Here is a 20763-nt window from a genome sequence, read left to right as displayed (position 1 = left end):
TACGGTACAATGCCGTACCGAAATTTACGGTGTACCAAAAATTTGGTATTTTCGGTATTTTTTCGATATGATAAGAGCAATATATTGATTTTTCGGTATTTTGGCCCACCCCTACCCCCAACGCTAAATGCTTGTTCGACTGATATTGTAGAGACAGGAATCGCAAAGATCTCCTTGGCCATGATTGCGAGAATAGAGTATTGAACTTGCTTCATTGACTACCATTGCAAAATGTCGACATTATTTTGATCTTCATTAAGCAACTCACCCCTCTTTGGCTCCCTTAAGTATTCGCCTTGTTCGGATAACAATATCACGACTTCTATAAGAACCTCGTGGTAGCCAATGGTGACAATGAAATTAATGGGGTTCTTGCCCTTGTCATTACAACGAGAACTAGAAGAAGCCATTTAAAAAAATTAAAAAATATAAGATAATAGAAGAAAAATATAAAAAATTGAGGTAGCACAAGAACTTCACCTTTAGTAATTTAAATAGCACAAGTGCATAATAACAAGAGTAGTAAATAAGCTTATAGAGAGTAGAGGGATTGGTGTGAAAAATGGTTTGTGCTATTGAAAAATCGAGCAAGCAATTTTAGATTAGGAAGATGGGGATTATGCGAATGTTTATGTAAATTGAAATCTGAAAGATGACCGAAATTAAAAGCGTAAAAATATAAATTTCCCAATTTTATTAATTTGTTAGTTACTGCGGTGGAAAACAGAAGGGGGGAGAGAAAATAATCGACCGAATACTTATTTTCCAAATTTGTGTCTGCATTGCATCAACAGAAATCACAGAAGAAGAGGAATTGCAGGAAGCAGTAGCTGAGCTGTGAGAAAAAATGGAGGTGGAAGGAGCACTGCCGATGGACGACAAGGCGAAGCGAATGAGAGATCTGCTCTCCAGTTTCTATACTCCCGACCAATCGTCTTCCGGATCGCCGCCGCCCAACACTGTTTCTAGATTCGCCACCCTCGATACCATCAACACCACTTCATTCGACGCAGATCAGTACATGAATCTTCTCGTACGTTTCTCGCTCTGATTTTGAATGACTTTGTCAATCGAATGCTCTTCTGTCTTGCAAGCGTGAGGTTCCTCTCCTTGATTGGCTGTTTCTTTCCTAATTTTTGCTTGGTCCACGAGTGATTGAGTGCCGCGCTGGTTATGAACTTGTTGCATTATGTGTCGTGGCATGATCCTCCTTTGCTCTCATTGGTTTCATTTTGTTGATTTGTCTGCTTAGTTTTTTAAAGGAGCTTGTTGCTGGGGTTCTGTGCTGTAATTGTAATCGTGCACTTTTATGAATGACGATTAATTGAGGAAAGATAGCGGACTTAAGTTGCTGGTGGCTGTTTTGGGACATGAAAGGGTATTGGTAATCTCAAAATTCGGTGGAAGGAACAGATACTTTTGTATGGTTAAAATTTGAATAATGACCATAGGATTGGTGCTGTGACCCTGCTACTACAATTTGATCTTGCATTAATTTCTCTGACGGAGCTTCTGCTGTGTAGTTTGACATTAAGTTGGAAATATTACATGATATTCTTGATTGTTGGTTGGATGCTAGTATAAGATAAATGGTACAGGATACTTAACCAAGGATTGTGCGAGAAACATTTATGTATTAATTAGCAAGGGCTTTATTGTTCTGGAGGCTCTTACTCAACTTATCTTCAATCAGTTTCTCCAATTTCGTTGCATCCAAATGTCATCTGATGCAAAAAATAGGAAAAAGAAAAAGTAATGAATGAACAGGACTGCTTAAACCATTTTGCTAATGTAGAATTTTATATTCGGTGTATGTTTTGTGTTTGTTGCTCATGCATTGATAAGAAGGAACCTGCTCAATCCGCTAAAATATGGATCTCTCTCGTCTATGCATGTTGTTTCCCTTAACTTATAAATTTTGTGACTGACTATGTAGGTACAAAAGTCAAGCCTGGAGGGTCTTCTTCAGAAGCATGTGGAAATGGCTGCTGAGATAAAAAATCTAGACACTGACCTTCAAATGCTGGTGTACGAGAACTACAACAAATTCATCAGTGCAACAGATACAATAAAGAAGTAAATTTTCTTCTTTCGGTCTCAGTCAAATACTATATAGTTACACATGTAATTTGGCTGCATAAATTTGCTGTTTGAATGAGCTGTCATATTTGGTGATTTTATATTTTTAGAAGGGATGGTCTCAGTTATTTTTTTGTTGTTTGTAAACATCAATCTTGCACAACCGCACAGTCCACACAACTTTCTTCATTTATGTTTAGTTACATTAAACTTTTTTTTTTACTTTCATCTGCATGTAATCTCTGTCAGGTCAACCTAATTGTTCACCTGTTTATAGGATGAAAAACAATATTGTTGGCATGGAGACAAACATGGAGCAGCTTCTGGAAAAGGTGTTTGGTATAGATTCGTTTTGGTTTCTGTCAAATAAAACTTTTTAGAATTTCAAAATAAGGGTATATTAAAAAAAAAGATTAGTAACAAGAAAATTCACGGCACGAGTCATTTTTGCAATTTAACCACACACACACACACATATGTGGGTTGTAATTCCATTAATGGTCCCTGCTTTCAGCAGAATTAGACTGAAAACTAAACCTCTCTCTCTCTCTCTCATGAAAACATGACATTTGAACTGGTGCAACATCAGATTGATAAGCGTCTGGTTCATCTTTAGTTCCATTTTAATTTTGCCGAAGTTAGAGGCCGACAAGGAATTGCAACTGATTTGAAGTTTGTTCTGTTATTGCTAAAATTAACAAGATATGATAAATTTGGAAAATTAGATAAATGTTGTGAATTCTTTTGCAACTAGCCAAATTATATCACAGCTCCACTTGTTAATTTTCCAGATTACATCTGTGCAATCTAGGAGCGATGGGGTTAATACTTCTCTTTTCGAAAAGAGAGAACATATAGAGAAGTTGCACCGCACACGCAATCTGCTTCGAAAAGTTCAGGTACTAGAGCTCTTGTGTTTCTCACATACCCTGATAATGTGTTGGTCATGCATGAATTACAAAGATGTTATATTTTGTTGTTGGAGCAGTTTATATATGATCTACCTACAAGACTTCAGAAATGCATCAAGTCAGAGGCCTATGCTGAAGCAGTAAAGTTTTATACAGGGGCCACTCCAATATTCAAGGTCTTTTTCCTTACATCTTCCGTTGGGCCTTTTGATTCTATTTACCAATCTGTATACATTCACGTTATGTTGCATAACTCAATGATATTGGACTCCGTATTTTTCATCAGCAACTGCCCTATCTCTGACCTCCCCTTACTATGATTAGGCGTATGGGGATTCTTCCTTTCTGGACTGTAAACGTGCATCAGAAGAAGCAGTGTCAGTAATTATCAATAACTTGCAGGCATGTTCTCTTTTCTTTTACTCAATTGTATTTACTATTATGGTGTTTCTCACTTTGTAATCCTTATGGAGGGTGAATATGCTTTCGTTCACATCTCATAACCTAAATTATTTGTGCCGTGGTAGTAGTTCTGGTTCACCAACAAAGCAGTCTAGAACTCTAGATAATTTACTGCCAGTTGAATAGTCCTGGCGTTCAATAAATTAAAGAAGACATATTCCAGTCTCACATGTGTGCTCTCTCTCACACACACTTATTTATATCTCACTGAAAGATGATAGTATGGCCATGAATTGTTAATCCTTTTAATGGTGAAAGAGTTAGGTTTGAAAGAATTAGAAAAGTAAGTGTCCCTTGATGATCAATTTTGATCTCTTTCATTAGTGGTCTCACATTGGCCCTAATATTAGTATGCATTCTGGGGAAGCTACATGTAATTTTATTTATAGTAGAAATGAACATGTGTTGCGTCACTAATTGTAGACTGCTTCTTAAAATGGGTAAAAATAATGCAAGATAAGAACTGTTTCGTGCTGAAAGATTTCTGTTACTCAAACTCTTTTCTTCCAATGTATCGTTTACAATGTCAATCTGAGTGTTTTCTTTCAGGGTAAAGTTTTCTCAGATTCTGAGTCAATACAAGCAAGAGCTGAGGCTGTCATGCTTCTTAAGAAGTTGGATTTTCCGGTTTGTATCTAAAGCTTTTGTTTCTTGAATCTCAATACATGTTCTAATTTTTGATGCACCACACTTAGCTATTAAGGTTTTCAATGTAGGCCTTTCTGGGGATTTACTGTTTTATATTTTGGGTTGCTGGCCATGTGGCAAAATCATATGAACTTCTATGCTATTCTGCTTGTGATGTCTATAATCGTTTGTTAATTGTTATTCCGCTGAAGCTTTTGTTTCTTGATAACATATTCTAATTAGAGATGCACTGTGTCCCACGCATTACAGACCTAGCAAATAGGGTTTTTAATGATGATCTTTCTAGGAATATACAGCTTCAATAGGTTCGTGGTCATTTGGAGAAAGAATGTGAATGTTCTATATTAGTCTGCTCATGATGTCAATTATCTTTTGCTAATTGTTTTTCACCTTTTGTTGAATAGGTTGAAAATCTGAAGGTTAAATTGTTTGAGAAGTTGGAGCAGTTCCTTGTGGACCTGGATCTGGAATATAAGGAGTTAGCAAATGTGCCCGTTAATATTGATGAGTCTACTAACCAGGATTCTGCTTCTACTACCACACATGAGGTGAGACCGTGAGAGGAATTAGCAACTGAGAGTTTGCTTACGCAAGTTTTGAACACAAATGATTCTGAATCAGTTGGGTGGCAAATTACATTCATCATATAGATCTTATATGGGCAGCTGTAAACAGCGATGCACTTAAAGAAGTCAGAGACATTGAATATGCACCGTTCTTGAAAGTTTTGTTTCTCTACAGGCACTTGAATCAGTTTCAACTGCTCTCAGAAACTTAGATATGTTAGGCTTCAAGTATCATCACTTAGATTACAATGTTTTACTTACTTTCAGGCATCTGTTCATGAATTTGTGGAAGCTGTCCGGGCTTATAAAGTTATATTCTTGCATTCAGAACTACAGCTATGTAATCTTGGACAAGACCTCGTTAAGAAGTATGGCTACTTTTAAATTTTTTTGTTATTGTACATCTTTTTGTGTTGTAAGATTGTGTTGAAGTTCTCATATTTGCTCTGAGATTTGACTTTGCACCTAAACATCAGGCACTTTGAAGCTATTCATCAACAAATCATGAAGCAAGTCCGTTCTGCAGATCTTTTGGCAATGCTCCGTAAGTAACATTATCCACGATATATCATTATTGATTGTGGTAATTGGCTTTTCATTCTTTGTTTTTGCATGAATATGCTGCAAGATTTATCTGGCTTTAGTTCTCTCAATCCACCACAAACAGCATTACATGGGGTGGAAGAAAGTGTAGCTTTTAACTGTACTCTGGATGTCGCTTTAAGAAATCTTTCACAGTTATATAAAGCCATACAAAACCGTGATTTCTTTAGAGAGGATTAATATATTTTAAATATGCTTGAGTATGGTTCTCAAAAAAATAAAATAAAAAATGCATGAGTATGAAATTATCATTTAGGGTGACCAGCTCAATATGTAGATTTGTAATGCTTGAAGGAAGCAACCATTATGTGTTTGTTATAACTCTAAGCTTGTGATGAGAATTCATTTTTTGGCATCTATATTTGTGTATGTGGTATCTGTATTGGTTGGCCACCTACCTCTCAGAAGGCTAAGACGATAGACAGAATGAATAAAGTCTGGTTAAATGGTTATTGTTATCTTACGGCATAGACATAAAGGCATGAGTAAAAGTTTTTGGTGGGTTCCATCTATACTTTGCTTTTTGTATTTTCCAGGAGTTATCTGGACTGATGTGCTTCTTATGGATGAAGTGCTACCTGAAGCTTCCCTACCAGATTTTGCTTTGCAGGTAGCAACATTTTTGCTAAATGTACACTGTATAAGAGCAAATTCTGTCTTTGGCTATCTACCTACATTACATTGTCAATTATGGTGTACTATGGTCAATAAACTTGTAAATATATTTTTTTATCCAGCATGCCCGTGTTGCTGTCAAAGATTACACCTGCAGCACATTTAGTCGGCTTTTGACAAATATCTCAGGTTTGTACCATGTGTTAATATATACCAAATCTCATTTAAGTTCTGAGAAATGCTTGAACTTTGTATGCATCATATATATAATCAATTAATTCATTCATAGCTTGTGTTTTGCGCATATACCTTGAAAAATATATATATATATATATATATATATATATATATATATATATATAGTAATTGTGAATTTATGATAGTCATTCCATGTGGCTCAACATTCTACTTCACTGCTGACAGTTAAAACTATAAACTTTGTGAAATATGAAAATTATTTGCTACCCTAATGACTTTGTTAGGGTTTTAGATCATGCCATTGTCAAATTTTAGTTGTGGATGCTCATTGTTGCTTCTTTTCATCTACCAGACACCCTTAAGAAATTCCAGTTTACACTAAAAGAAGAGATGGAAGAAAATCCGTTGCATGCAGCCCTTGAAGCCAGCAAAAAGGCAGTGATCCAAGGCAGTATGAATGCCTTAATGGTAAAATAAATTCCTGGATAGATAATTTCTTATATCATTGCTCCCTTGTATTGTTTCCGTTATGTAAAGTTTACTACTCCGCACTTATTGTTTTTCTTTCATCTCTTTGTCCCCCAAAAGCCGGATCAGATGTATCCTGTGAAATTTATTTCACATATGTTAAGCTTGTTCATCCCTTCTAAATTTCAAATGGTTTTCTGGATTTTGACTCTTTTTTTGAATCAAACTTGTAGTGTTACTGTAAAAGGGTATTTGAACTGATAATATTTTGTTCTTTAATTCCGCCTTAATACCAGCCTCATCATTTTGTAATGTTACACTTATGTCCACATGCTCCCTTGAAGCACTCAATTCTCACCAAACTCTACTCTTGGATATTCATATTTATTTCAAAAACTGGGTTTGGTTAATTATAAATAATAGACCAATAATATATTATAACCCATGGTTTAGAACTTGAAAATTTCTACAATTTAAACTGGGCACAAGTAATCAGTTTGAATAGAATTATTGTGCTCTTGGTATATAGGATATTCTTCAATCTTTGAATTCATTTCAGAAACGACGTTCATGGTATCCAGGAATAGAGCTTTATCTTTCAAATATTGAAAGCCTAAAATAGTCATCTTGTTAAGATTTTCACGATGAAAGAAATACAGGATTATGAGGGGGGGGGGGGGGGTTAGTGAAGTTAAGGGGTAACACAAGATCTTAGAGACCGATAGGAGGCTCAATTTTCCTTCTGTTGTTCTGAAGGCATTGCCAGTAATTTTCTTTGGGCTTAATATGTTGATGTGTTTTCTGTTATACCAAAAGAAAATGATCACACTAATATAGATATAAGTGGTTTTTGTCATATAGTGCTGTTTCATGGTGAGTATATACTTTTGTCCCAGGACTTCCGACTACTGCTTGATGAAAACCCGGAATTGTTAATCAAGTTGAGAGACTTAACAATCGACTGGGTACATGAAGGGTTCCAAGATTTCTTCAGGAAGCTTGATGGCTATTTCCTCTTGTTCTCTGGAAAGAAAAATTCGGCATTTCAAGATGTTAATTTGATAGAGGAGATGCAAGGAGAAAAAATTTGTGCTGGGCTTGTTCTTGTGCTGGCACAGTTAACTCTTTATATTGAACAAACGGCCATCCCCAGAATCACAGAGGCAAGGAGCTGGTCCACCCCCCCTCCCCCCCTCCTGAATCCCCAACGCTGTCCTTAAATCAATAAATATGTATATGTTTGAAATTTTGTCTGACATCCTAGTCAAACTTGCAGGAACTAGCTTCCTTTTCTGGTGGTGGTGGGGTCCGTGGCCTTCAACATGGCCTTGCAATTGTTCCTGCTGAAATCTGTCGCATCTTTCGGTCATCTGGGGAAAGTTTCTTGCACCTTGTGAGTATTCTTGATCTAAACCTTCAGCCATGATGATGTTTTGGCCATTGACTTGACCTTTTATGTTTGAAAGCCAAGTTCTCTGTTAATAATGAATGTTTCAAGTAAAGGTTTTGATTTCATCGTATTACTAATTCACAGCAGCAGTTTCAGATGTAGAGCGCCGAGCACATAAGCTGGTGTATTTTTGTTTGTGGTGGCTGGTGGTGCTTGACAGAGTTTTGATGAATGTTCCTTAACGCTGGATAATGCTTTTGTATATTTTATTGATAGTCTTGATGAATGCATTCTGTTGTTCTTGTCATAATTAGTAGGCTCATTAACTGCATTACTTCTTATGCACCCTTACTGTACTTTTCAGTACATAAAGATGAGAACGCAGAAAATATCGGTTCTCTTGAAGAAGAGGTTCACAGCCCCGAACTGGGTGAAGGTGAGTGACACCGATGCTGAACTTTATTCATCCTTAATTCGATAGTTGATCTAACTGAGTATTTTATTTCTCACGTGTTTCTGCAGCACAAAGAACCCAGAGAAGTGCATATGTTTGTGGATTTACTTCTTCAAGAGGTAATAAGCTCAACTAGATTTTCTGTTCTTGTATTTATTTGTTTCCAGTTTTTTGAAATACAAAGTTGAGTTACATCATTGCCATGAGACTTCTGTATATTTCCACCCTTCTTCTTTTACTTCAATTATCCATTCTGGATTTTAGATAAATTAATGTGAATTTATTTTTTGATTTCATCCATAAGCTCGAAGAAATAAGGTCTGAAGTAAAGCAAATTCTGCCTGAAGGCCCCACTCACAAACATCGTCGTAACAATAGCAATGGAAGCACTACTTCATCACGCAGCAATCCTCTGAGGGATGATAGATTGAGCAGGTCAAATACTCAGAAGGCTAGAAGCCAGCTTCTGGAGAGTCATCTAGCAAAATTGTTTAAGCAGAAGATGGAGATCTTCACAAAAGTTGAGCACACACAGGTTGGGATACTTTGCTTGTATGGGCAATTGGGCATGAGATCTAGCAGTCTTTGAGTGAATAGCTGATCTATGATATATTGATATTTCCTTATAATTTGCAGGAATCTGTCGTAACAACAATAGTTAAACTTTCCTTGAAGAGCTTACAAGAGTTTGTCAGGCTCCAGACCTTTAACCGAAGCGGATTTCAGCAGATTCAATTGGACATTCACTTTTTGAGGACTACTTTAAAGGATATTGCTGAAGATGAAGCTGCTGTTGATTTCTTGCTAGATGAGGTAAGTGGCGCCATTACCAAGGCCTTTAAGTTCAAAGTGTGCTGTTTACTCACTTTATCAAACCATTGTCAATTTCTCTTGGAAATGGCTGGAGTTTTTAATGAAGACTCAGCTAGTTATTGTGTATTTTGATTGTGCAACATAAATTAGAATGTTGATGTGGTGTGATTGAACAGGTCGTAGTAAGCAGTGCAGAGCGTTGTCTTGATGCAAATCCGCTGGAGCCTCCAGTGTTGGACAGATTAGTTCAAGCAAAGCTGGCAAAGAGTTCTGAGCAAAGCGGGGATGAAAAATCAAAGTAGGCAAGTAGCATGAGTCCTCTCTTCTTGGTTCTACTACATGAATCGTCTCGTGAAACCAGTGGTTTGAATCCCAGCTGAGCCTTTAACATGCTATGGCTGCTAGAATTTCTTGATGACCTATTCAGATTCTTTTTTTTTTTTTTTTTTTTTTTTTTTTTTTTTTTTTTGTAAATGAGGCCATATTAAGATTATAGGCAGCTCAAGTGGTTGCCTGGGAGAGGGGATGGCGTTGTACCTTTGAGAAAAAACCAATTTTTGTAACTCTTTATCTTATCTGATGTTATCAATGTGATGTAAATCGTTGCTCGTAAAATCACCTAATTTGCTCTCTTGGATTTTTGCTATGTTTTGTTCTTGTCCTCGTTCAATATGAATTAGTTGACGTTAGCCTAATCAATTGTTACTTATCACTGAATAACTCGTTACAAAAGCATTTGTTGAGAATATTAGATTATTTGATAAAATTCAATCAATTTCTGGTGGACCTTATGAGGTGTAAAACTTGTACAAATATTTTGGACTATCATTTGAAAACTACACTCAATCAAGGTATTCATAAATGTGTGGCTCATCATCTAAATATTTCTCAATTAGTACCTCAGACATGGTATTGGTTTCTTGAAGTTCTAATATTGAGATTGAACAACTTTGAAAGCTCTTTGGCATTGATGACTTTTAGGAGCAAAATATGAATACATTGCACAAAAGACAGGACCAGCCGATCTCTTGCGGAGTATATCAATATGTATCTAGTCGGTCAAGTGGTAAGGGGTTAATGCCCAAGGTCAAAGGTTTCCCTTTTGGTGCAGTCTTTAAATTTCTTTATTTGATGATAAAATAAAATTTTATTAACGAAAAAAACAAAAAAACCTAAAACTCTTGAGAGCACAGAACGCAGACTAAGGGTCCGGTCTTATTAAAATCTCTGAAAGGCCAGAGGAAAAAGAGTACCCATCTAAACGGGGGAAGAGCGGGACTTGCTTCAGTCTTTAACTTTCTTTATTTAATATTGTTAATTTATTCAAAAAAAAATGTATCTAGTCGGGCTTGCTCGTGAATAAAATATGGACTAGGCCTTTTAGCTTATTACAGCATTTGGGCTCTATTCTGTATAATAGCAAAATCCAATCATCTAGCCCCGTGGGCTCAGATCCCATTTGTGAATGTATAGTAATTTTCACAACTAAAGAATATTGTACCTCAACGCTATTATTTTCCAACTTAAAAAACGCCAATATTATTTATAGCCTCCGTCGTATAAAATTAGTCTTTTCTTTTATTTTAAAATGTCCCAAAAAGATAATTCACTTTTTAAATTAATATTATATAAAAATATTATTTTCTTAAATTAATTTTATTTAATATTTTACTTAAATGTGAAAATGATGTGTGGAAATAATAAATAAAAGTATAAAAAATAAAAACATTAAAATTAGTACTAGTATTTTTAAAAGAATATTAATTGTATTTTTTTTATTTGTGTGAAAAGTGAAAGGGTATTAAATTGGTGGGAGGGAGGAAGATTACTTTTTTTCACTTGACTAATAGTAGTAATTATTTTACTAGCACGATTTTTTTTTAGAACCATTTTACTAGCACCAATTAATTGGTCAATTGGGGGTAATCACTAAATGATAATAATTTTTTTTGGTCAGACGGATTGATGAACAATGTATTCGATCCGTGATAGAGCAAATTGATTGATAGTACAATTTATATTCGAAGTGGTCAATTTGCTTCTTTTTTACCGTGACTTCCGTAAGTATTATGTTTTGCCAAAAGCGTGTAAATTGGTGTAATGCAAATTGCAAATATCCCTACTGGGGTGAGTAAAATAATCGAACCGATTCAAATTAAAATATTGAAATATAGTTTGATTTTTTTGATTTTTTAGTTTGGTTCAATTTGATTTTTGAAAATAATTTAATTTTTCGGCGCGGTTCTTTTGATTTTGTAAAAAACGAACAAAATCGAAAACCTAATTATATTTATTTAATAAAATATATATACACATATACTTTATATATATATATATATAAATAGTATATACTTTATATATAAAAATATTATACATATTCATATATACATAATTTTGATTTAAAGTACAATTTAATTTCATTTTTTTCTTATTTTTCATTTTATTTCTTCGATTTTTTGGTTTTTTCGGGTTTGTTTTGGACTATTTCGGTCTTTCGATTTGGTTCGATTTTTTTAGTCGATTTATTCGGTTCGATTCGATTGTTTTTTAAAAATCAAATATAAATTTGGTTTGATTTTAAAAAATCAAACAGAAAAATCGAATGCACGCTCTTAACCCAACGTCACCGAACTGTAATATTCAGAAATCCAAGCACTTCGCAATGCAATTATATAAAATGATAATAAGAAACTCTTGAGGACCTGTCTGCAATTTGTTGCTCTCCCCTCTCTCTCTCTCTTGCTCTCCTTTTTCCCGCCAAAACTTCCACCCTATATTACTCTACATTCTGCCTCTCTTCATTTTGCCGCCAATATCCAAGTGCTCATCGCTCTCCCTCTCTCACTCTCACACACACACTCGCTCAAACGCGGACGCTGCAGCCATGAACGAACTTGACTTCAAGCAAGATAGAGGCAAGCTAACTGCGCTCCGTCTTAGCATTTTCGTGCGTCTATTTATCTTGCTTGTTCATTTAAATTTCATTCTGAATTGCAGAGATCGCGAAGGACTTCCTTACTAACTTTGCAGATGCGAGCGGCGAAGCCAAATACGTTAACATCCTTGTGAGATTTCCCTGCTTCTTCACCGCATTAATAAATTGAAGTTCACCCCTCCCCACTCCTCTAATTGACAATTTCGTTTTGATCTCTCAATTTGTAATTACCCAGCAAGATGTAGCGAATCGGAAAATTAAGGTCGTCCAGATTGAGCTCGAAGATCTAATCAACGTAAACTTTCTGCTTTTAGTATGTTGGTCTCATTAATTTGGGTGGAGTAGCTCTGACTTTAGGGTTTTGATTTCTTTTATGAAAAAATTAAGTACAAGGATTTGGATGAGGAATTTTTGAGGCGCGTCACTGAAAACACACGGAGATATATTGGGATATTTGCTGATGCAATAGATGAGCTGCTGCCTGAACCAACTGAGGTGCTTCCGGATGATGAAGACGATGTTTTTATGACTCAGAGGGTTGTGGAAGGAAATGACTCTGCTGGAGCTACTGATCCCCAAAAGAAAATGCCTCCTGAAATTAAAAGATTTTAGTAAGTTTTGCGGGTTCCGTCGTATTTGATGCTTGACTATTTGCTCTAATTTATTTAATTTATTTAAATCTATTAGCCCTGCTGATTTGTAGTTAACGAAAAAAGTACTATAGTTTAGTGTCACACGAATCATGAGAACAGAAAATGGTTGATTAATTTCGGTAATGAATTTTTTAAGACAATGTTGGGTTAGGGCCAATTTGCATGTTATGCGTGTTTTTTTATGGTTCATCACTAGTTGGTAGTTATGGACTCCGAAAAAAAAATGGAGCAAGAGTTTTACTTTTCTGCTAATTATTAAGGAAGGTGGAAGTAACATTTTGTCTTTGTCATATCAGCGAAGTATATGTTAAGGCATCTACAAAAGGGAGGCCTTTCACGATCAGGGAGGTTAAAGCTTCATATATCGGCCAACTTGTAAGGATATCTGGCATTGTGACACGATGCTCGGATGTCAAACCGCTAATGCAGGTTGCTGTCTACACATGTGAGGAGTGTGGATTTGAAATCTATCAGGTTTTTATCTTTTGTTCCCAATTGATTCTGAGTTCTGGTATCCTTTCAACTCTTTTAGTTGATAACCTTATTGTTATATGTGACACAGGAAGTTACTGCTCGAGTATATATGCCTCTATTTGATTGCGTTTCTGAACAATGCAAAACAAACTATGCAAAAGGGAAGCTCATCCCTCAACTCAGAGCATCAAAATTTTTGAAGTTTCAGGAGGTCTGCATTTCATTGTGGCTTATATGCTCATGACTCCTCTGAAGGGATTTCTTCCTCTTAACTTTCTAATATACTTTTCAGGCCAAAATTCAAGAACTGGCTGAACATGTTCCAAAAGGTCACATTCCCCGATCAATGACTATACATTTTAGGGGAGAGCTTACTAGAAAGGTTAGTGATTGAAAATTAATTTATTGGACATGCATTGTACTAGTAGTAAGCCTTGTTTTGCACACTTAGTGCACAAAACTTGTCAATTTGTGCCATATGTTCTTGGGATCTTTCATGACAGCTGACACAGACATGACTACCTAGGTTATTTGAATTTCCACCTTTCAAACGTGAACTTGGGAAAATATCACAGCCAAGCCAATGCTCATTGTTGTAAAGTATTTCAGAGTGCATACTTGTAATGTTTGACATCTTTATATATCAAACAAATGATCCTTTTTTATATGTTTGAAAATATTACCAAAATGTAAGATATTAGACAGAGTACCACACCCTACCTGTTTAGTTCAAGCATAATTATAAACCAGTACTTCAGATTTTCTCTCGGAGTAAAAGTTTCTCGCACCAATTTGTATATGATTTCGTTCTCCCTGTTCGTAGTAAAGCTATTCGATAGATTTGTCCATACAATTTCCTTTATGCCTCTTTTTATTTATGTTTGTCCTTCACTGGAGTTTACTTTTGTTTCAGATAAGTGTTGTTTTGCTTAATCTTATTAACCTTTATACTATATTTTCTATAATACTTCAGGTTTCTCCTGGTGATGTTGTAGAGTTATCAGGAATATTTCTCCCAATTCCGTATGTTGGGTTTAGGGCAATGCGAGCTGGCTTAATTGCTGATACTTACTTGGAAGCAATGTCCGTCACCCACTTCAAGAAAAAATATGAAGAGTAAGTTTTTGTAGTTCTATACATGCCACTTGGAGTAGTCTTTAAGGAATGAGATAAAATGCCAAATGATGTTGAATACATGAAATATTAGATGACAGTCTGTTAAAGAACACTTGCACTAATAAAAAGAGGTTCTGACTGCCATCAATTACATAAGTTTTCATGACCAATAGTCCAAGGTTTAGTGCAGAGTAATTCGCTTACATGCATGTGGGCTGTAGGTATAAAAATTATAGTATTACTTTTTAATAGCTTAAGATTAATAGCAAAATTTATTTTTGTTTGTACAGATAGTTTTGTACAGAATGCGAATGCAGTGCAGTTACAGATTTTAAAAAATTTTCTAATAAGATTATGGTTAGTAAACCCAATTGGATATTGAAAGAGAAGAGGTAGCCATGATTGAACAGAGATCCTTGTCATGCCACCTACATTCATTGTTAATGAAATGAGTAACTAGAGCAATTCAATATTCTTTTTATTGATTTTCTTCTTCTATAAGATGCACTCCCTCTGAACAAACTGGTAGAATGATTCTGGGTTGAATAAGAAACCTGAAGGTTCATCTATTTAACGAGCAACTGCCTTGCCAGATATTTTACAAATCATTCTACCAGTTTGTACAGAGGAATATCTTAAAAGTTCCATTTGTTTAACTTTTCAGTTAAATATCTAGTGGGCACAATAAGTTATACGAACACCTTAAAGTTGATTTTAAACTTTTAAATACAGCTATGAGCTTAGAGGGGAGGAAGAGGAGCAAATTGCTCGGTTAGCTGAGGATGGTGATATCTATAACAAACTAGCACGATCGTTAGCCCCTGAAATTTTTGGACATGAAGATATTAAGAAGGCACTTCTTCTTCTCCTAGTTGGTGCTCCTCATCGAAAATTAAAAGATGGCATGAAGGTACTACCTGTGTAGAATACTTCTATATTTCACTAGAATAAATTGAATTTCTAATTGTCTCATGGTCAATCTTCCCTCATGTACCATGCAGATTAGAGGAGACCTACACATATGTTTGATGGGTGATCCTGGTGTTGCAAAAAGTCAGCTTCTGAAGCACATAATCAATGTTGCACCAAGAGGCGTGTACACGACCGGCAAGGGAAGTAGTGGAGTAGGTCTGACTGCAGCTGTTCAGAAGGATCCAGTGACAAATGAAATGGTTTTGGAAGGTGGAGCTCTGGTGAGTATGGTTTTTCATGGAAACCATTGGGTTATGTCTTTCTTCTGTTGTACAATTATACATAACCACCATATCTATCAGGTACTAGCAGATATGGGTATTTGTGCCATTGATGAGTTCGATAAAATGGAGGAATCTGATCGTACAGCAATACATGAAGTAATGGAACAGCAAACAGTTAGCATTGCTAAAGCTGGAATCACTACATCCTTGAATGCACGGACTGCTGTACTTGCTGCTGCTAATCCCGCCTGGTACCTGATTTGTAAACTCAATGCAGTTTGTATTCCTTACTGAATCTAATTAAAGTTAGTTCAATAGATAATATGGAAATCATCAGGTTGTTTCTAATTGTTAAGTGGGAGGTCTTCCAGATGCTTCACAACTTAACTTTCTTGTGTTGCAGGGGTAGATATGATCTAAGGAGATCACCTGCTGAGAATATTAATCTTCCTCCAGCTCTTCTGTCAAGGTTTGATCTTCTGTGGTTGATCTTGGACAGAGCAGATATGGATACTGATCTTGAAATGGCTCGGCATGTTCTCCATGTACACCAAGCAAAAGAATCTCCAGATCTTGGGTTCACTCCTCTTGAGCCATCTCTCCTTAGGTAAGTGTGCTATAAAACATTGTAAAAGTGTTGCAGTAACTTCACTGCTGGAGATGGTTCTAATTTCTCCAGTCAACTTTGTTGTGAATATGAAATATGAGTTGTGTTACTTGCCTGGAGCTAAGGTTCGCTAAGGTGATCCTTTATTTGTGTACTTTATAAAAAACAATATTTTTGTACATTAGGCTGCTGGTCATTAATGTGTGTGGCTCATCTGTTAAAAGTTAATGTTGCCTTGTGTTAACCTAATGTGTTGTGATTATCAGGGCATATATTTCAGCTGCAAGAAAATTGTCTCCTACTGTACCAAGGGAATTGGAGGAATATATAGCTAGTGCATATTCAAGTATCAGGCAGGAAGAAGCGAAATCAAATGCTCCACACACGTATACAACTATCAGAACTCTTCTCAGCATTCTGAGGATATCAGCTGTAAGTTTCTTTATTTACTGCTGAAATATTGTAAGAGGGGGAATCTTTGCAATAGTTTTGCCTGTGTGAGTCGATTCCATTTACAGGTTACTATCAGTAAGACAATATATGCTGCTAATCTTGTTTTCCTGATATATATATATATATATATATATATATATATATATATGCTGCTGATCTTGTTTAATGTCTTTACAACATGAAATTTCAGAACCCATTTCTTATTTTCACTATTTTTGAAATATAGACCACAATCTCAACACACTCAAATTGTACCCTTTGTATAATCTCTAACATGGCAGATGGAACTTTTGTTTTTTCAGGCTTTGGCAAGACTCAGATTCTCTGACAATGTAGCTCAGAGTGATGTAGATGAGGCTCTTAGATTAATGCAAATGTCAAAGTTCTCATTGTATTCAGATGACCGCCAACGGTCTGGTCTGGATGCAATATCTGATATTTATTCAATCTTACGTGATGAAGCTGCAAGAGCTAACAAAACGGATGTAAGCTATGCCCATGCCCTCAACTGGATCTCAAGAAAGGTGAGTTTTTAAAATCTAGTAACATGCTCTTGGATTTTCCAGATTAGAACAGCAGTAGTTTCTGATTAGTATCAGGTCTAAGCCACCCCTATTATTGTCTTTTTTGACAAGTTGCCCTCTGTGTAAATGTGATTGCTGTAGTATCTGAATTGATCATATGAACTAGAAATTATGTCGTTCCCTACTCGAAACTCATACTGCGTGGAACTCTTCAATTCTCTTGTATTATATGCTGGTATCTTATTGTTTGAATCTCGGTTTAACCAGGGATACAGCGAAGCCCAGCTCAAAGAGTGCTTAGAGGAATACGCAGCCTTAAATGTGTGGCAGATCCATCCAAACACCTTTGATATTCGTTTCATTGATGCTTAGTAGAAGTGATGCATAGTATCATGTATAATTTGTTGTGTGTTGCTACAGATAACTCTGTCTGATCATAGTTGATCATTGCTATTATAGCCAGCAAGTTTAGCTAGATAACTATTGTAGATGCGAGAAATTCATGTGTGCTGTAGATGCTTGAATTATTTGCTGATATATGAATCTCCAAATTTATTCAATAGTATTTTTCTCTAATAGAAATATTCTGATTAATCATTCATGTACAGAGTTTACTTACATTTTCAAATTTTGACAATTAACTGATGCATGATATTATTGATGTAACACTCTGTAGGACCTATGTGATGTCCATTTTGCATTCTCCATCAAAGTGAAATCACATCTTAAAGTTTGTTGACTGTCTAGTTGTTATAAAGAAGAGAAGACCATAGTGTTTATGGCTTTAAATAACTTGCATTGCAAGCCCCATTTTTAAATTTTTGGTAGCCTTTCATTTTCCTTATCTACTGCTAACCAACTGATATCATTTTCAATATAAGAAAGGTAAAAACGTTCCTTTTTTCTTTCTTTCCAATTTTTCTTGTGAATAGATACAGCGTGTTTTGTCTATACATTATCATCCCCATCTATACCTTCCTCGTCTTGACCGTCTCCATTGCTAGACCTCACTATGTATGGGTTGGGATACTGAAACACGAAAACAGAATGAGGTAACAAAATATTGACAAAAATCACTCGATTTCTAGGCTGCAGCAGTTACCTGAATTATTGATGCTGTTGTGGATTGCTGCTGTAATCCGAAATAGAATGTAGATTGGAACAATTATGCCCGTGGCCCTAACTATAAACACCTGCGCAAACAACACGTCGTTGGCACCATGAAAATGTAGAGAGAAATCGAGCTCTTGTAGTAATCGTGCTCACGGTAACGAGTGAAAATGGGTAGCCTTGTGATCCTCCACTTATTATATCAAGCAAATTCTTCGCGAGAAGCAGAATGGTGAACTGCAAATTTTGAGGTTAAGTAGTCATCATAAATATAGCTCGAGCTCGACCTCAACTCAACATAGTAGTAAAGACTTACGACCAGAGCCAACCATCTAATTTCAACTGCTGAAATACATCTGGTGCAGTCAGATTCAAGAATTTCTTCTGTGCTCTCCATTTCTGGCTCGTTTATTGCAACAAACAAACTTCAAAAAAAAAATTGTTTAATATTTAATGCTCAACCATATTGTTAAAAATTTAAAACGTAAGTGGAAAAAAAGGGGGAAATATTAAAGGCGAGCCTATAAATTCAGGACCTGACTATTAAACAAGGTCTATCAAAGTGCATGAATGAAAAATGTGGGGGAGCAATGAATGAAATTAATTTTGATCGTACCTTATGGTTGCTGCTGTGTGCAGCTTCTTGGCTGGAGCAGTGTAACCAGGTTTAAATTTCTGGATTTTTTTCAAAAAAAAAGGGTGATAATAATCAAGGGGGTACAAAGATAGTGAATGAAAGTAGTATGCACAATGCTTTTATTTGAAAATGGACAGCAAAAAACGAAAAACTTGTAGGAAAGCAACCTAACATCAAATTTAGATAAAAAAGGCAAACCACTCCTTTCACCTTTGCCTTCCTCAACTTAATTATGTATCTCATGGGAAACACACACACTTGCAGTATTCTCATTGAAGAGGTGAGAAATAGAAAAGAAAAACCAAATAACTTCTCTGAAAAGAAAATAAAAGAATGATCTTCGTAGAGGTGATTCCATGATGATCATGATATATATAACAACAAAAAATAGATATACGTATAGTGTACCTGTAAGCAAATTTCACAAGTAGTATTGCCCTTTTCATCACACCATCTCTGTATGCAATCTCTGTGCGCAAACTGAAAACACAAACTCGATATCGATCATATTCATACCTTAGAGAGAGAGAGAGAGAGGAAATTAAGAAAACCTTGAGTGTTCCAGAACAATGACAAGGCGATTCCAAGATTTGGAAATCGTGTTCATGGCATATTCTACAACATCTGTAGTCATCATCTATCAATAATACAGCATCACTCATCATTTCTGTTTTAGTTTGAGGGGGAGAGTTTGCAACTTAAATATGCAACCAGAATAACGACACCAAATTCCGAAACTGCCCTTTACAAGATCCCCTTTCATTATTACTTTCAACTATTTAATACTACTACAATATAGAGTTAGTATCTCCATCTTTCTCGTGTGCAATTTTATACCATTTTTGGCTATATTATTTAAAATACGGTTATTATCCTCTAAATACACCGATTTTGGAGGTATGAATTTTAAAAGGATTAAAAAAAAAAACTTGAATTTTAGTATTGTAGCAATTTTATTATAAATTTAATTTTTGTTCAAATTAAAACTTACGTGGCAAATTAAAACTTATTGTAGCAATTTTTGTTCAAATTAAAACTTACGTGGCAAGTTGGAATGTTGAAGTGTACTCATCAAACATTTTAAAAAATGAAATCGTATAGGACATCTCTAAACGACGTTATTTTGAAAGATTTATAAAACACTAAACTTGAAAATCGTTGGGTTTTTTTATAGAGTTCAGAATATCTATAATTAAATTAAATTTGTGTAAAATTTCTACAACATTAAAATTCATGTATAGAAATGGACTACCTCCAAAATTAGTTTATTTAGACATCAATAACCCTTTAAAATATGTGTTGCACTTGAAGGATTTGTATCCCTTAAACCACCACCAACAATATCAGATACAAAAAGTTTTTTATCTTATTACAATTGAGATGTGAAAATAGTACTTATCTTATCTACGATATTGTTTCCACTTTTATTATTTTGGTCTGTTCATAATATTATTTTCATTTCCATTTATAACAATAGGGTCTATAAACTCCACTCACAGTAATAGTGAGATCTAAATTCCACTCATAACAATACTCACTATCATTTTTTTAAAATTCGTGGCGTTCGTAAAGTAAAAACGATATTATGGACATATGAAGTATAATACAAGTATTTCGTGTAAAAGTTTCTAATTATCTAATACTACGTGTGTTACCAAATTATTATGGCCCCATATGCCTCAACGAAGGCGTGCTATTTCAAAATCTTGCCATACCTGCAAAAGCAAGGATTGTCCTTCAAGAGTGATGGCAATAATAAATTTTGGGTTAGGTATTAATTAATTTATAGATAAGGGCAATAATGTCACTTTGAAACTATTCCATCTTCATATAAATTTGTAGCTGCCCTAA

At 35.3% G+C, this 20763-nt stretch overlaps 3 protein-coding genes across 4 annotated transcripts; 2 read left to right on the top strand and 1 right to left on the bottom strand.

Moving 5' to 3' along the window:
- The first annotated feature begins 613 nt into the window (after positions 1-613).
- On the top strand, positions 614-9822 carry LOC130995416 (vacuolar protein sorting-associated protein 51 homolog). 2 transcript variants are annotated; one of them, XM_057920687.1, is made up of 20 exons: positions 614-1033; positions 1937-2076; positions 2357-2411; positions 2871-2978; positions 3068-3166; positions 3315-3392; positions 4002-4079; positions 4505-4648; positions 4934-5034; positions 5143-5210; positions 5806-5879; positions 6007-6073; positions 6435-6550; positions 7447-7713; positions 7827-7943; positions 8305-8376; positions 8463-8513; positions 8699-8929; positions 9031-9207; positions 9384-9822. In XM_057920687.1, exons 1-20 carry the CDS (start codon positions 848-850, stop codon positions 9507-9509), a joined length of 2355 nt encoding a protein of 784 aa, XP_057776670.1. In that variant the 5' UTR covers positions 614-847; the 3' UTR covers positions 9510-9822. The 2 variants fall into 2 exon arrangements, with proteins under 2 accessions (XP_057776670.1, XP_057776671.1); XM_057920688.1 differs by lacking the exon at positions 614-1033 and having other exon boundaries at positions 1967-2076; positions 2329-2411.
- Positions 9823-11967: 2145 nt separating this feature from the next.
- Positions 11968-17725, top strand: LOC130995414 (DNA replication licensing factor MCM7). Its single transcript, XM_057920684.1, has 15 exons — positions 11968-12122; positions 12205-12272; positions 12378-12437; positions 12530-12753; positions 13092-13269; positions 13358-13480; positions 13562-13651; positions 14243-14385; positions 15118-15295; positions 15387-15578; positions 15660-15832; positions 15985-16188; positions 16455-16620; positions 16944-17165; positions 17433-17725. The coding sequence occupies exons 1-15, from the start codon at positions 12092-12094 to the stop codon at positions 17535-17537; spliced, it is 2157 nt and encodes a 718-aa protein (XP_057776667.1). The 5' UTR covers positions 11968-12091; the 3' UTR covers positions 17538-17725.
- Positions 17726-17948: 223 nt separating this feature from the next.
- On the bottom strand, positions 17949-19588 carry LOC130995415 (uncharacterized). The gene is made up of 7 exons (XM_057920686.1): positions 19464-19588; positions 19321-19392; positions 18892-18950; positions 18592-18700; positions 18432-18512; positions 18268-18358; positions 17949-18194 (listed from the first exon to the last, which is right to left on the bottom strand). Exons 1-7 carry the CDS (start codon positions 19575-19577, stop codon positions 18166-18168), a joined length of 555 nt encoding a protein of 184 aa, XP_057776669.1. The 5' UTR covers positions 19578-19588; the 3' UTR covers positions 17949-18165.
- Positions 19589-20763: the final 1175 nt, after the last annotated feature.

This window comes from Salvia miltiorrhiza, chromosome 7 (assembly GCF_028751815.1).
Source record: "Salvia miltiorrhiza cultivar Shanhuang (shh) chromosome 7, IMPLAD_Smil_shh, whole genome shotgun sequence".
NCBI lineage: Eukaryota > Viridiplantae > Streptophyta > Magnoliopsida > Lamiales > Lamiaceae > Salvia > Salvia miltiorrhiza.
Note: the sequence above shows the minus strand (reverse complement) of the source record. Positions and strands in the feature narration are given on the sequence as shown.